Source organism: Oratosquilla oratoria, chromosome 4 (assembly GCF_046742065.1).
Source record: "Oratosquilla oratoria isolate Oo_2021 chromosome 4, ASM4674206v1, whole genome shotgun sequence".
Taxonomy (NCBI): Eukaryota; Metazoa; Arthropoda; class Malacostraca; order Stomatopoda; family Squillidae; genus Oratosquilla; species Oratosquilla oratoria.
In genome coordinates, this window is record NC_134780.1 from 13,626,091 (window position 1) to 13,642,042 (window position 15,952).

Here is a 15,952-nt window from a genome sequence, read left to right on the forward strand (position 1 = left end):
GGAGTTATGTTCCTGACTAAGAAGGATATAAATGTGAGGAATTTCACCTATGGAAAGAATAGAGATGATTATGATGGAAGTGGAGGACAGGGATGGGAAGAGCAGGAAGTTTGTAGTAAATTATGTGCCTCCTAAAACGGCTTCATGGGAAGAGAGAGGACACAAAAATATGTTAGAAGACACAAGGATAACACTAAATAAGATAATGGAAGGTGGAGGAAGAATAGTTATAATGGGTGAATTTAATTGTAAAGAAATCTGCTGGGAAGAGATGACAGTGAAGTGTGGAGATGACATATGGGGAAATGTACTACTTGATATGATTATAGAACATACATTGACGCAATGGATACAACAGAATACTAGGTATAGAAATGAGGAAGAACCATCGAGACTGGAGCTAATAATCACATCAGAACCTGAGATAGTGGACAAGATTGAATATAAGACACCAATAAGTAAAAGTGACCACATATTGGTTGAACTGGAACTAAATGAGGAAAAATACATGAAAAAACGAACAATATAGAAAGGGAAGATTGATGTATGAAAAAATTGATAAAATAAGAGAATTCTTTCAAAAAGCAGACTGGGAAAGAATACACAAGGAGGAAACAACAGTAGAAGAGAAATGGAATATTTTGACAAAAATCTATAAAGAAGGAGTGGAAAAGTATGTTCCAAGACAAAAGCAAGAAAAAGAATATGTAAAGTGCTGGTACAACAAAAGATGTATTTATATTGTATCCCTCATATTTTAATAGTATTGTTCTTGCACACAATTGTCAACGTTATTGTATTCATATTTTATTAGTATGTACAAGTGTGCAGAGAAGAAAAGAGAAAATACGAAAAAGATATCATAGAAAAATATAAAGATTAACTAAAACTATTTTACAGATTTGTAAACAACAAACTGAAAAAGAAACAAGAATTAGAGAAGCTGCGACAAGGAGGAGTTGAATACACAGAGGAAATAGAAATGGCGGAAATTATGAACAAGCATTTTAAATCGGTGTTCACACACACACACACACACACACACACACACACACACACACACACACACACACACACACACACACACACACACACACACACACACACACACACACACACACACACACACACACACACACACACACACACACACACACACACGCACGCACGCACACACGCACACACGCACGCACACACACACGCACAACACGTACGTCGGAAACACGGCGAATAATGGAGCTCCGGAAAAGAAGTGCAATTTTTGTGGATCTCAACGACGGTAGAGTACCTTTGTTGTATTAACAGGGAAGGGGAAATCTCGTGGTGTAGTGGGAAGGTGAAGAAATAGGAAAAAGAGAGTGATTACTGAGGAAAATGAAAGGAAATGAGGAAGGGGACAAACGGGCCCTGGATGTTAGGAGGAGTGTAAACAAACGTGGGGCAGAACACACAGACGAGGATCAACAAGGAAGCAGAGGTGTCAAAAGCAGAAATATAGATCATAACAGCTCAATGGAAAGAGAAGATAACTGCTTTTATGGATTTAATGAGGGAGGAGGTGACAACTTCCCCCGACTAGTAAATCTAGAGGAAAACCTAAAAAAATGAACGAAGAATGGGAGGTTAGGTTTAACCAATTAAAGTTAGTTACCCAAAGAGTTGATAAACTGGAAGAACTAAAGAGGGAGAATCAAAACCTAGCTAAAGAAATAAAATAATTAAAAAGACAGCTAAAAAAAGTAAAAGATAAGAATGAGGAGTTAAAGAATAATAATAGAGAGCATAAAGAGTCCATAGAAAAGGAAGCACAGGGATGGAGAATAGTCCAAGAGAACAGCAAAGTTGTATTTACAGATATAGTGAAACAACAGACGAAAGAACAAACTAAAGACACATATATAAAAGTGATGAGAGAAAAAGAGAATATAGTAAAAGACTTAGCGGACAAAAAGAAGAGAAGTATAATCCAAACAGAACCACAAGAGTAAAAGAGGAAAAGGAAAAGGTAAAAAAGATATTAGTAGTTCAAGAGGATGGAAAAGAAACAGGGAAAGAAATTGAAAAAAAATTATAGACAATGGAAATATGATACAGATAAGACCAGACCAATTAAGATCAAATTCAGGTCACAAACGACAGTAGAGAATATCTTAGCAAAAAAACAAAAACAAAAAAAAAACAGGGAAACTAGAAGACAAGGATCAATATAAACAGGTATGAATAAAAATAGAAAAGAATAAAGAGGAAAGAGAGGAGAAAACAAAAAGACTAAAAGTTAAGGAAAAAAAAGAACGAGAAAAGAATAGAGTCAGAAAAAGATAAATTCTATTGGAGAGTAGTGGATATGAAAGTGAGGAAATGGTTCATAGCAGAGAAAAACGGAATGAAACAGAAAACACGATGGAAGTAGCAGAACATTAAAAGTGTCTCACACAAATATAGATGGTTTGATAACAGGCTTGAATGAACTGAATGATTACCTGAAGGAAAAAGAACCGGACATAATGGGAATTATAGAGACAAAATTGAAAGGTCCACTACCACCCAACAGTGTAGGACATGATGCATATATTTATTGGATAAGAAACAGAGAGGTAAAACAAGGGGGTGGAGTTATGTTCCTAAATAAGAAGGATATAAATGTGAGGAATGTCACCTACGGAAAGAATAGAGACGATTATGATGAAAGTAGAAGACACGGATGGGAAGAGCAGGAAGTTTGCAGTAAATTATGTGCCTCCTAAAACGGCCTCGGGGGAAGAGAGAGAACACAAAAATATGTTAGAAGACACAAGGATAACACTAAATAAGATAATGGAAGATGAAGGAAGAATAGTTATAATGGGTGAATTTAATTGTAAAGAAATCTGCTGGGAAGAGATGACAGTGAAGTGTGGAGATGACATATGGGGAAATGTACTACTTGATATGATTATAGAACATACATTGACGCCATGGATACAACAGAATACTAGGTATAGAAATGAGGAAGAACCATCGAGACTGGAGCTAATAATCACATCAGAACCTGAGATAGTGGACAAGATTGAATATAAGACACCAATAAGTAAAAGTGACCACATATTGGTTGAACTGGAACTAAATGAGGAAAAATACATGAAAAAACGAACAATATAGAAAGGGAAGATTGATGTATGAAAAAATATATAAAATATGAGAATTCTTTCAAAAAGCAGACTGGGAAAGAATACACAAGGAGGAAACAAAAGTAGAAGAGAAATGTAATATTTTGACAAAAATCTATAAAGAAGGAGTGGAAAAGTATGTTCCAAGACAAAAGCAAGAAAAAGAATATGTAAAGTGCTGGTACAACAAAAGATGTATTTATATTGTATCCCTCATATTTTAATAGTATTGTTCTTGCACACAATTGTCAACATTATTGTATTCATATTTTACTAGTATTGTTCTTGCACACAATTGTCAACATTATTGTATTTATGTAACTTTTGTAATTTTGTCACCATTACTGTAATTATGTAATTTTTGTTATTTCAGTTTACTCTTGAAAATGTCTTCATTAAGACGAAACGTTGAGCTCAAATAATGGAAAGAAATGAAAGAATACAGTGATTTAGTTTCAATTCACCCGGTTAATGGTAAATCTCTAATCAGGAAAATCGAGAATACGAGGAAAAAACTGAATAACTACAACAATGCTGTCGTTTTTAACTCCACGTGTATTACTGAGAACCTGCTTCCCTCTTTTACAAATATGTATTATATATATATATATATATATATATAAAAATATTTTTATATATAAATATATATATATATATATATATATATATATATATATGTATATATTGGAAATTGGTGTGTTATAACACATAGTGAACATATATATATACCTATCCGAGAGTTGACACCTTGACATGCTCGATAGGCTTGAGAATCTTGATGATTACAAAAGCTATGTCGATAGAGAGGAAATCTTTGCAGGGTCACCCATATCGAACAGGTTTTGTAAGAAAGATCAGGCAAAGAGCAACTCGCGTACACAGTCGCAGGACCCACTGATAACTGGCACGTCCCTGATGGCGAACAGGAAATTCCCCATAGATATATGGGGTACCGTCATAATGACGGCATGGACCATTGGGCACCCCATAGATATATAGGACTTCACCAAATATAATGAATAAAGTGACACCAGAGAAATATCTCACCAGAAACTAGTTGACGGGGAGGTGAGATTACTGCCAAAAAAGCCATTCATAGCAATCATGAACAGTAAAAACAAAGCAAAACCGGGCGTTCCTGTTGGATCATTGTCTCCTAAAGGTCCAACCGCATTGCCTCGTGTGCTTACGGGCAGCGTCCCACCGAATATGAGTAAATACTATCTAAGCAGATCCAAGCCTTGGGCATTAAATACCATGAAGAAGATGAAGATCTATATTTACAACGTGAGAACTCTCTCAGAGGACTATAGGCTGGAGAGTCTAATGGAAGAACTAGACAGCATCAAGTGGGATATCGTAGGACTGAGCGAAATCCGAAGAGCTGAAGAAAAACTGATACAGTTACAAGATGGTCACCACCTGTTCTACTATAGAGGTAAGGACAAAGAAAGATCCAGTGGAGTAGAATTCTTGATCAACCGAGAAGTTGCTGGTAACGTAGTCAAGTTCAGGAGTTTATCAGACAGGGTAGCTTGGATTGTGATTAAGCTATGTAAAAGGTACACTCTAAAAATAGTTCAGGTTTATGTACCAACATCACAGAGTACAGACGATGAAATTGAATCCATCTATGATGATTTAAGTCAGGTAATTGATCAAGAAAAAAATAAGTATACGTTGGTAATAGGCGACTTCAATGCAAAAGTTGGAATGAAGATAGCAGACGAGTCGTACATTGGGAAGTTTGGAATAGGTAAAAGAAATGACAGAGGCGAGATGTTAGTAAACATGAGGATAATGAACACTTTCTTCCAAAAGCGTGTAGGTCGCAAATGGACCTGGAGAAGTGAAAAAAAAAAAAAAAGTAGACTTCATATTAGGAGATGAGAGGAAGAGCGTTAGCAATGTTACGGTCATAAATAAAGTCAACATAGGTAGTGACCATAGAATGGTAGGTTGCACTGCTAAATTCAATCTCAGAGCCGAGAGATATAAACTAGTTTTAAAAAAGAAAATCAGCCTTGCAAAGGTCAAGGATAATAATAAGAAATTTCAGATAGAAATTAGAAACAGACTCGAAGCTCTAAGAACTAACGTGGACACAGTCAAAGATATTAATTTGAATTTAGTGAATATCATTAGGGAATCGGCAGAGAAAGTAGGAAGTATAAAAATATCAGAGAAAACAAATGTTCTAAAACTACAAATGACCTAGTTAAAAGAAGGAGGACCATGCAGCTTAAAAACAGGAAAAACGCAATAGAAAGAGTAGAACTAAACAAGCTTATCAACAAAAGGCAGAGATCAGAGAAAAGAAAGAAAAACATGGATGAAATAAAGGAAACTATTCGGAAAGGTAAACCTATTAAAGGGACTAAGCGCAGACATGCTTTAGAAAGACAACAAATGATAACTTTGAAAGATAAAAATGGAGAAATAATTAACTGCAGAGACAGAATGGTAAAAAGAGTAGAAGAATTTTACCTAGAGCTTTACTTGTCGAGGACCGTAGTTGAGTCAGTAAATTCATCTGTAGACGTTAGTAGTGTGCAAGAGATTACAAAGGAAGAAGTAGAATTTGCTCTAAAAATATGGAACGAGGAAAATGACCTGGGGAAAATGGTATATCGATAGATCTGTTAAAAGACGCAGGGAAAGAAGTTTATATTAAGTTAGCTCAGTTGTACACATAGTGCTTACGTCAAGGAAACATTTTTGAATCGTGGTGTAATGCTATAGTTATTTTGCTTCATAAAAAGGAGACCAGAAGGACCTTAGTAACTATCGACCGATTAGCTTACTATCGAATGCATATAAAGTATTCTCCAAGATCCTTACAAATAGACTGAGTTAAGTTTTAGATGGAAACCAACCAAGAGAACAATCAGGTTTTAGGAGCGGATACTCGACTCTAGACCATTTGCAGGCGATTAACCATCTAATCGAGAAAACGACAGAATACAATATACCTCTGCGTTTAGCTTTTGTAGATTACGAGAAGGCCTATGACTCGGTAGAACAAATAGCCATACTAAACTCGCTACGCGAAAGGTACCGCTATAATTCAACTACATAAAGATTCAGAAAAGATCAAGATAAAAAAAGGAGTACGGCAAGGTGATATCATTTTACCCAAATTATTTAAAGTTTGTTTGGAAGATATTTTCAGAAGTTTGAGTTGGGAAGATAAAAGCCTGAAGATTAATGGCGAACATTTGAACCGCCTAAGATTTGCGGATGATATTTTTCTTATATCAGAAAAAGCAGAAGACTTGGAAGATATGATGTGTGATCTGAACAAGGAAAGTGTCAAAGTAGGCTTAAAAATGAATAAGATCAAAACCAAAGTAATGTTCAACACGAAAGTTGAAAGTAAAGAGATTGTAATTGATGGTGAGAGTCTTGAAGAAGTTGAGGACTATAATTACTTAGGCCAGGCGGTGAAAGTGACAAAAAATCATGATAATGAAATAAAATACGTATTGCAATTGGTTGGAAAGTGTTTGGTAAGTATAATAAAATCCTAAGAGGCTCTCTATCTTTATGTTTGAAACGTAAAGTTTACAGTCAATGCATTCTGCCAACAATAATCTACAGGATAGCGTATTGGGTTACGTCAATTTAACTTTGTAACGGGGTAGCTGGGTTCGAATCCTCGGCTCGTTTACGTCTCAATTTCCACGGATGCCTCCCCTCCTTCGATGGTACGGAATTAAAAGTGATATGTGGTTGAAAAAGATATATATATATATATATATATATATATATATATATATATATATATATACATATATATATATATATACATATATATATGTATATATATATATATATATATATATATATATTGGTGTAGTCAGGTAGTATATTCTCTTGTAAACATACGAGGTTGAAGGCTAAAGAGGATTCACTGTTGATTATTTTATTGTTTTTGGAAACATCAAGACACATAAATCTGGCAACCCCATCAGGCCCATCATTTCCCAAATACCTACAGCAACATACTCCATAGCCAAGAAACTTAACGAGCTTCTTACTCCATATGTCCCCAGTACCTACACCATTGCCTCTGCGCCCGATTTTCTCGAAATCCTCCGAGATTCCCCATCTAACGAGGATGCCATCATCGCTTCGTTGGACGTAGAAAGCTTATTTACGAACGTCAACGTACACCGAACCATCGATTTCATTCTCAAGAGAGTGTACCACTGCGACGATACCACACCTCTCAACATCCCCGAGAAAAGCTCAAGACCGCTGCTAGAAATATGCACTAAAGAAGCTCCCTTTACCTGCCCTAATGGAAGAATGTACAAACAAATCGATGGTGTGGCAATGGGTAGCCCCCTTGGAGTTTTGTTTGCTAATTTCTTCATGGGTACCATTGAGACAGAGCTCCTGGTAGAAACCCGTCCCTCCATTTACTGCCGTTACGTAGACGATATCTTCGTACGAGTAAGAGACGAGAGGGAACTTCAAAACCTGAAAACCCGCTTCATCAAAGCCTCAGGACTGAATTTCACCTACGAAGAAGCTAACAATGGGCACCTCCTTTTCCTTGACATCCTCGTCACAGCACAATAGACAGGCTTCCTAACAACAGTTTACACAAAACCAACAAACCCTGGACTCTGCCTTAATGGAAAAAGTGAGTGCCCTTCCAGGTACTTACACACCACTATCGGCGCATATATCAGAAGAGCACTTTCACACTGCTCCACATGGAGAAATACACACCAATAACTGGAGAGACTAACTCAGGTCCTGGTTAACAATGGATACACAAATTCAGACGTAACACACATCACAAAAAATATCCTAGACAAATGGTACACAAAAGAAGATAACCCGACACCTAGCAACAAAAATTCCATCAAGTTATATTACAAGAATCACATGTCAACAGAACACAAAACAGAAGAAAAGATATTAAAAGAAATCATAAACAAGAACATACGGACAACAGACCCCGAAAAACAAATCCAACTCATCATCTATTACAATACTAAGAAAACAACCCAATTGATTATCCGTAACCAACCCACCACCACAAAAACACCATTACAACAAGACCACGTTGTATACCAATATAAATGCAATAGTGAGGCGTATGGATCTCACACTTACATTGGTATGACAACAACACAATTAACACGACGCCTAACATGCCACCTGTCCAACGGATCAATTAAGTCACACTATACCTCTTCCCACAACAAAGCACTAACAAGAAAAGACCTAGACAATAACACGACAATCATAGACAGGGAATCGGATCCCCGACGGCTGCTATTCCTGGAAGCCATATACATACAAGATAACCATCCTAACATCAACATCCAGACCGAAGACCTGCGCGTCTTACCATCCATGAAGAGACTGAACACAGACAGAACCACTACACGCACTGGGAAAGGTCTCCCAGGCTTCAGTAACCCGGATCCCCTATTGGTCCTAGGCAACCAATCAGAGGAGACCCCTTCCTGCAGAAATCCTTATGATCCCAACTCCATTGTATAAGTACGCCATCCACAGACACTGCACATCAGATCGCCCAGAAGATGGAACCAGGAAGTTCCGAAACGTCGGCCACAATAGGACAACTACTAAGATACGTAAAATCTGAAGATAAATAGATTGTGCGTTGTATCGAAGCTACACACAATAATAAAATAATCAACAGTGAATCCTCTTTAGCCTTCAAACTCGTATGTTTCCAAGATATATATATATATATATATATATATATATATATATATATATATATATATATATATATATATATATATATATATAATCTTGTTGAAAAATAATCTAGCCACATGTAAGATAATTCACAAGACCTGTACACCCATACTCTATCTCTGACCCTTTCTTTCTGTCTCTCTCCTGTCTGTCCTATGATTAAGTAGACTTGTTTTGTTACCCATTTCTACATGTTCTTCTATTCTTTCTAGTTCCTAATTGATTTTTTACATCCTACTTTGTCATCATTGTCATTATTATAACATGATTTATGATACTTTATTTTTAATTAGTTTATCTGACCTTTGGTATACTTTAAAACTAAATCTATTCTAACTTCTGATTTTGGCATTTTGAGTTCTGCGTCTTCCTCATTTGTTCATCATCATGGGTTATCGTTCGTCGTGTCAAGTGACTACTTTAATGTGTCATTAGTCTAGATATATATATATATATATATATATATATATATATATATGTATATATCTATATATATATATATAAATATGCATATGAATATATATATATATATATATATATATGCATATGAATATATATATATATATATATGCATATATATATATATTCATATGCATATATTCATATATGTATATATAAATTAAGTGTATTTACTTAGTTGTATTTTACGGGAAGGGGAGCTATGCTCGTGATATCCCGTCTTCATATCTCGTTTTATCTAGACTGTTTTTAAATCTGTGTATCGTTTTTGCATACACCATTTTTTCATCTAACTTGTTCTAAATCTTTATTACCCTATGGGAAAAGCTGTTCTTTTTCAGGTCTCTTCTATAACTGTCTTTCTTGATTTTCCTTCCATGTCCTCTTGCATTTCTACTATCCTATTTTATTAGATCCTCTCTATCAATAGTTTCTATGCCTTTCATGATTCTATGAATAGCTATCAAGTCTCCTCTCTCTCTTCTTTGCTCTAATGTCTGTAGCTCAAGTTTTGCTAGTCTCTCCTCATATAATAGTTCTGAGAGTGTCGGTGCCAATCTCGTAATTGCTCTTTGTATTCTTTCAAATTTTGTTATACATTTTTTTGTACTTGGTGATCCCGCCGTCGCTGCATACTCCAATCTTAGTTTTATCAAAGTGACTAGTATTTTCTTCACCATTTCTTCATTCAGGTATGTAAATGCCACTTTCATTGTTCTTATCAAATTATAAGTTTTTCCAAAAAATTTGTTTATATTTTTCTCAGGGGACATATTATTCATAATAATGACTCCCAGGTCCTTCTCATTCTCTACTTTTTTAATTTTTCCCTCTCCCAATTTATATGATCCCACTATTCTTTTTTTGTTTCTTCCAAATTCCATTATACAACACTTCTTAACATTGAATTCCATTTCCCACTTCCTACTCCACTCCCATACTTTATTGAGATCGCAAAAAAGCTCATATAACTTTCAATTTCTTTGCCCATATCATTAATATATATATAGCATACATTATTGGGGCTAGAACTGTTCCTTGTGGAGCTCCACTAATCACTTCATCATAATTAGAGTGTTTGTCTCTTATCACCACTCATTTTTCTTTCATGCAAGAAGTCTTCCATCCACTTCAGCAGTTTGTTCTGTATTCCTCCTGCAGTTTCTAATTTCTTAAGCAACTTCTTATGAGGGACCTTATCAAAAGTTTTTTTCAGGTCTAGAAATGCACAATCAGCCCATCCATTTCTTTCTTGTATTACATCTATTAGCCTTGAATAGAAGCACATTAAGTTTGTGACGCATGATCGTCCTTGTCTAAATCCAAATTGCCTTGGATTTTGTACTTTTTTTTATTCCAAATGCCTTACCCATCTAGTTTTGATAATTCCTTCACAAATTTTACCTATCTTCTGGAGCTTTTCTTTCTTTCAACGAAATGCCTATCAGACTATGTATTTTGTCTGTTAGTTCATTCCTGCATTCTCTCAAAATCCAATTTGCCATTTCATCTGGTCTATGCGATTTTCTGACATCGAGATTACTCAAGTGATTCATTATTTCATTCCTTGTTACATCTATCTCTTTCATATGGGGGACTTTCTCCTCCCAGTCGGTATCTCTAGGTTGTATGTTCTCCCTTGTAAACACCGATTTAAAATGCTTGTTTATAATATCTGCCATTTCTATTTCCTCTGTGTATTGAACTCCTCCTTGTCGTAGTTTCTCTAATTCTTGTTTGTTTTTCAGTTTATTCTTTACAAATCAGTAAAACAGTTTTGGTTGATCTTTACATTTTTCTATGACATCTTTTTCGTATTTTCTCTTTTCTTCTCTGCACACTTGTATATATTTCCACTTCTATAACTAGTATATATTTCCCATTTTCAGGTCTTTTGTCTTTCTTCCATTTTATCCAAGCTTTATCGCTTTTGTCTTTTAACTCCCTACATCTTTTGTTTTACCAGCACTTTACATAATCTTTTTCTTGTTTTTGTCTTGGAACAAAATTGTCCACTCCTTTATAAATTTTTGTCAAAATATTCCATTCCTCTTCTACTGTTGTTTTATCCTTGTGTATTCTTTCCCAGTCAGCTTTTTGAAAGAATTCCCTTATTTCATCAAATTTGTTTTTTCATACATCAATCTTCCCTTTCTATATTGTTCGTTTTTTCATGTATTTTTCCTTATTTAGTTCCAGTTCAACCAATGTATGGTCACTTTTACTTATTGGTGTCTTATATTCAATCTTGTCCACTATTTCAGGTTCTGATGTGATTATTAGGTCTATTCTCGATGCTTCTTCCTCATTTCTATACATAGTATTCTGTTGTATCCATTGCGTCATTGTATGTTCTACAATCATATCAAGTAGTACATTTCCCCATAGGTCGTCTCCACCCTTCACTGTCATCTCTTCCCATTAGATTTCTTTACAATTAAAGTCACTCATTAAAACTATTCTTCCTCCATCTTTCATTATCTCTTTAGTCTTATCCTTGTGTCTTCTAATATATTATTGTGTTCTTTCTCTTCCCTCCAAGCCGTTTTAGGAGGTACATAATTTACTACAAACTTTCTCCTCTTCCCATACCTGTCCTCCACTTCCATCATAATCATTTCTACTCTATTCTTTCCATAAGTGACATTCCTCACATTTATATCTTTCTTAGTCAGGAACATAACTCCACCCCCTTGTATTACCTCTTTGTTTCTAATCCAATAATTATATGCATCATGTCCTACACTGTTTGGTGGTAGTGAACCTTTCAATTTTGTCTCTACAATTCCCATTATGTCCGGTTCTTTTTCCTTCAGGTTATCATTCAGTTCATTCAAGCCTGTTATTAAGCCATCTATATTTGTGTAAGACACTTTTAATGTTCTGCTACTTCCATTGTGTTTTCTGTTTCCCTTCTGTTTTTCTCTATTATGAACCATTTCCTCACTTTCATATCCACTAGAATTTCTCTTATTCTGACTCTGTTCTTTCTCGTTTTTTTCCCTTAGCTTCTAGTTTTTTTGTTTTCTCCTCCTCTCTTTCCTCTTTATTCATTTCTCTTTTTATCCATACCTGTTTGTATTGATCCCTTTTTTCTAGTTTCCTTGTTTTTGCTAAGATATTCTCTGCTGTCTTTTGTGACCTGAATTTAACTTAATTGGTCTGGTCTTATCTATATTGGATTTCCCTAGTCTATATATTTCTTCTGTTTCTTTCCCTGTTCCTGGTTCATCTTCTTGAACTACTTCTAATATCTTATTTACTTTTCCCTTTTCCTCCTATATTCTTGTAGTTTATTCTTCTCTTCCATCCCTAATATAATCATACATTTCTTTTTATCCACTAAGTCTCCTACTATATTCTCATTCCCCCTCATCACTTTAATAATTGTGTCCTTTGTTTGTTCTTTCATCTGCTGTTCCATTATACCTCTAAATTTCATGTTATTGCTCTCTTGTACTTTTTTTAAACCACTTACCTCTTTTGCTATGGACTCTTTGTTCTCTTTATTACTCCTCTTCAATTCCTCATTCTCATCCTTTACTTCTCTTAACTGTCTTTTTAACTCTTCTATTTTTTTTTAGTTAGGTTTTGATTCTCCTTCTTTAGTTCTTTCAGTTTATCAACTCGTTGAGTAATCAACTCTATTTGCTTAAACCTAACTTCCCTTTTTTTTTTTTTTTTTTTTTTTTTTTAGTTTCTCCTCTAGATTTACTAGTCGGGGGAGGTTGTCATTTCCTCCCTCATTAAATCCATGGACATGCCGCCTGACTTTCTAGACCCAATCTTCCCCTTCCTCATTTCCTTCCATTTTCCTCAGCAATCCCTCCCCTTTCCTTTTTCTTCAACTTCCCGCTTCACCACGAGCTTTCCCCTCCCCTATTAATACACCACAGGTACTTTCTTGTTGTGATCCTCGAAATTTGAAGATATCACCGGAGTCCAGGCTTCGCTGCCACCCCGACCGACGTGTGTGTGTGTTTGTGTGATACATAATAATTCTTTTTACAGATTTCATTCTGTTAGCCAAAAAGCTTGGTGGGTATATGAATATAATTTCATTAATTTGTCAGGGTAGGAAATGTTCAACATCCTGATGTAGCAATAGTAAGAGTTGAGACAGCTTACAACAACAAGTAATAAAAATAATTTTTTTTACTTCCGTTTCTCATCCGTGATACAGCGACTTGGGGTCCGAGTTGTCAGGCACCGAAAAGGATTACATAGATTTGGATTCTGCGAGTGAAGAGAGGATCCTAACGAACCATTCTGAATTAAAAACCACCACAACAGTTACTATTCACACCACCAACGAATCGACCAGAGTAAGTGTCAGTATTGTCTGTACTACAGGATCGATGAGAATACCACCTAATTGCTAAAGAGTATGGTCCACCAAGGTCTAAATAGCAGGTCAACTCAATTCAGACAGAAAACTACTTACATGATATGGAACACGAAATTGCATTTCATCACAACGCTGATGACATCTTTAATCATGATATATTATTGAATTTAATCCTGAAAGGCGTTGGCATATTGATGCAGGTGTTGCTAACTTTGTAAAAGATAAATATTAACAGTAGATAATATGGTACAATATAATATAATATAATATAATATAATATAATATAATATAATATAATATAATATAATATAATATAATATAATATAATATAATATAATATGATATAATATAATATAGTATGATATAATATAGTATAATGTATAATATAATATAATATGATATAGTATAGTATAATATAATATAATATAATATTATATAATAAAATATAATATGATATAATATAATATAATATAATAATACAATATGATATAGTATGATATAATATAACATAATATAATATAATATGATATAATATAATAGAATATAATATAGTATAATAGAATAGAATATAATACGATATATAGTATAATATAATATAATATAGTATAATATAATATAATATAATATAATATAATATAATATAATATAGAATAATATGATATAATATAATATATAATATAATATAATATAATATAATGTAATATAATATAATATAATGTAATATGATATAATATGATGTAATACCATATAAACTAATATATGATATGATAAAGTAAAACAATACAATAAATCTAACATAGTATAATATTAGTACAATATAATATAATATAAAAGAATATAATGTACTATGATATTATATAGTATGAAATGATATCTATATATGCACACACACATTCAAATGCACGGCGAAGATTAGAACTCCGGAAAAGAAGTGCAATTTTCGATGGAGTACCTTGTTGTATTAGTAGGGAAGGGGGAAAGCTCGTGGTGTAGTGGGAAGGTGAAGAAATAGGAGAAAGAGAGGGATTATTGAGGAAAATGGAAGGAAATGAGGAAGGGGACGAACGGGCCCCGGATCTTAGGAGAGGTGTAAACAAACGGGGGGAAGAATACACAGACGAGGAACAACAAGGAAGCAGAGGTGTCAAGAGCAGAAATATAGATAATAGCAGCTCAATGGAAAGAGAAGATAACTGCTTTTATGGATTTAATGAGGGAGGAGGTGATAACCTCTCCCGACTAGTAAATCTAGAGGAGAGAGAGAGAGAGAGAGAGAGAGAGAGAGAGAGAGACCCCCCCAAAAAAAAAAAAAAAAAAAAAACGAAGAATGGGAGGTTAGGTTTGACCACTTATCACAGGTTACCCAGAGTTGATAAACTGGAAGAACTAAAGAGGGAGAATCAAAACCTAACTAAAGAAATAGAAGAATTAAAAAACAGTTAAAAGAAATAAAAGATGAGAATGAGGAATTAAAGATTAATAATAAAGAAAATAAAGAGTCCATAGCAAAGGAAGCACAGGTTTGGAGAAAAGTCCAAGAGAACAACAAAGTTGTATTTACAGATATAGTGACACAACAAATGAAAGAACAAACTAAGGACACAGTTATTAAAATGATGAGAGAAAATGAGAATATAGTAAGAGACTTAGCGGGCAAAAAGAAATGTATAATTATATTAGGGATGGAAGAGAAATATAATCCAAATAGGACCACAAGAGTAAAAGAGGAAAAGGAAAAGGTAAACAAGATATTAGAAGTAGTTCAAGAGGATGGACAAGAAACAGGGAAAGAAATTGAAGAAATATATAGACTAAGTAAATATAATGCAGATAAGACCAGACCAATTAAGATCAAATTTAGGTCACAAACGACAGTAGAGAATATCTTAGCAAAAACAGGGAAACTAGCTAACAGTGATCGATATAAACAAGTATGGATAAAAAGAGAAATGAATAAAGAGGAAAGAGAGGAGGAGAAAACAAAAAGACTAGAAGCTAAGAAAACACACAATGGAAGTGGCAGGAAATCAAAAGTGTCTTACACAAACATAGATGGCTTAATAACAGGCTTGAACGAACTGAGTGATTACTAGATGGAAAAAGAACCGGACATAATGGGAATTGTAGAGACCAGATTGAAGGGTTCACTACCACCCAACAGTGTAGGACTTGGTGCATATAATTATTGGATTAGAAACAAGGGGGTGGAGTTATGTTCCTGACTAAGAAGGATATAAATGTGAGGAATGTC

At 34.4% G+C, this 15,952-nt stretch overlaps 1 protein-coding gene across 1 annotated transcript in view; it reads left to right on the forward strand.

Annotated features, from left to right (window-relative positions):
• The window catches only part of LOC143024280 (uncharacterized), a 39,199-nt gene extending 25,303 nt beyond the window's left edge, over nucleotides 1–13,896 (forward strand). Inside the window, exon 2 of the mRNA XM_076183073.1 lies at nucleotides 13,537–13,896. Coding sequence (XP_076039188.1) covers nucleotides 13,537–13,735 — 199 coding nt within the window. The 3' untranslated portion in view covers nucleotides 13,736–13,896. The remainder of the gene's footprint in view (nucleotides 1–13,536) is intronic.
• Nucleotides 13,897–15,952: the final 2,056 nt, after the last annotated feature.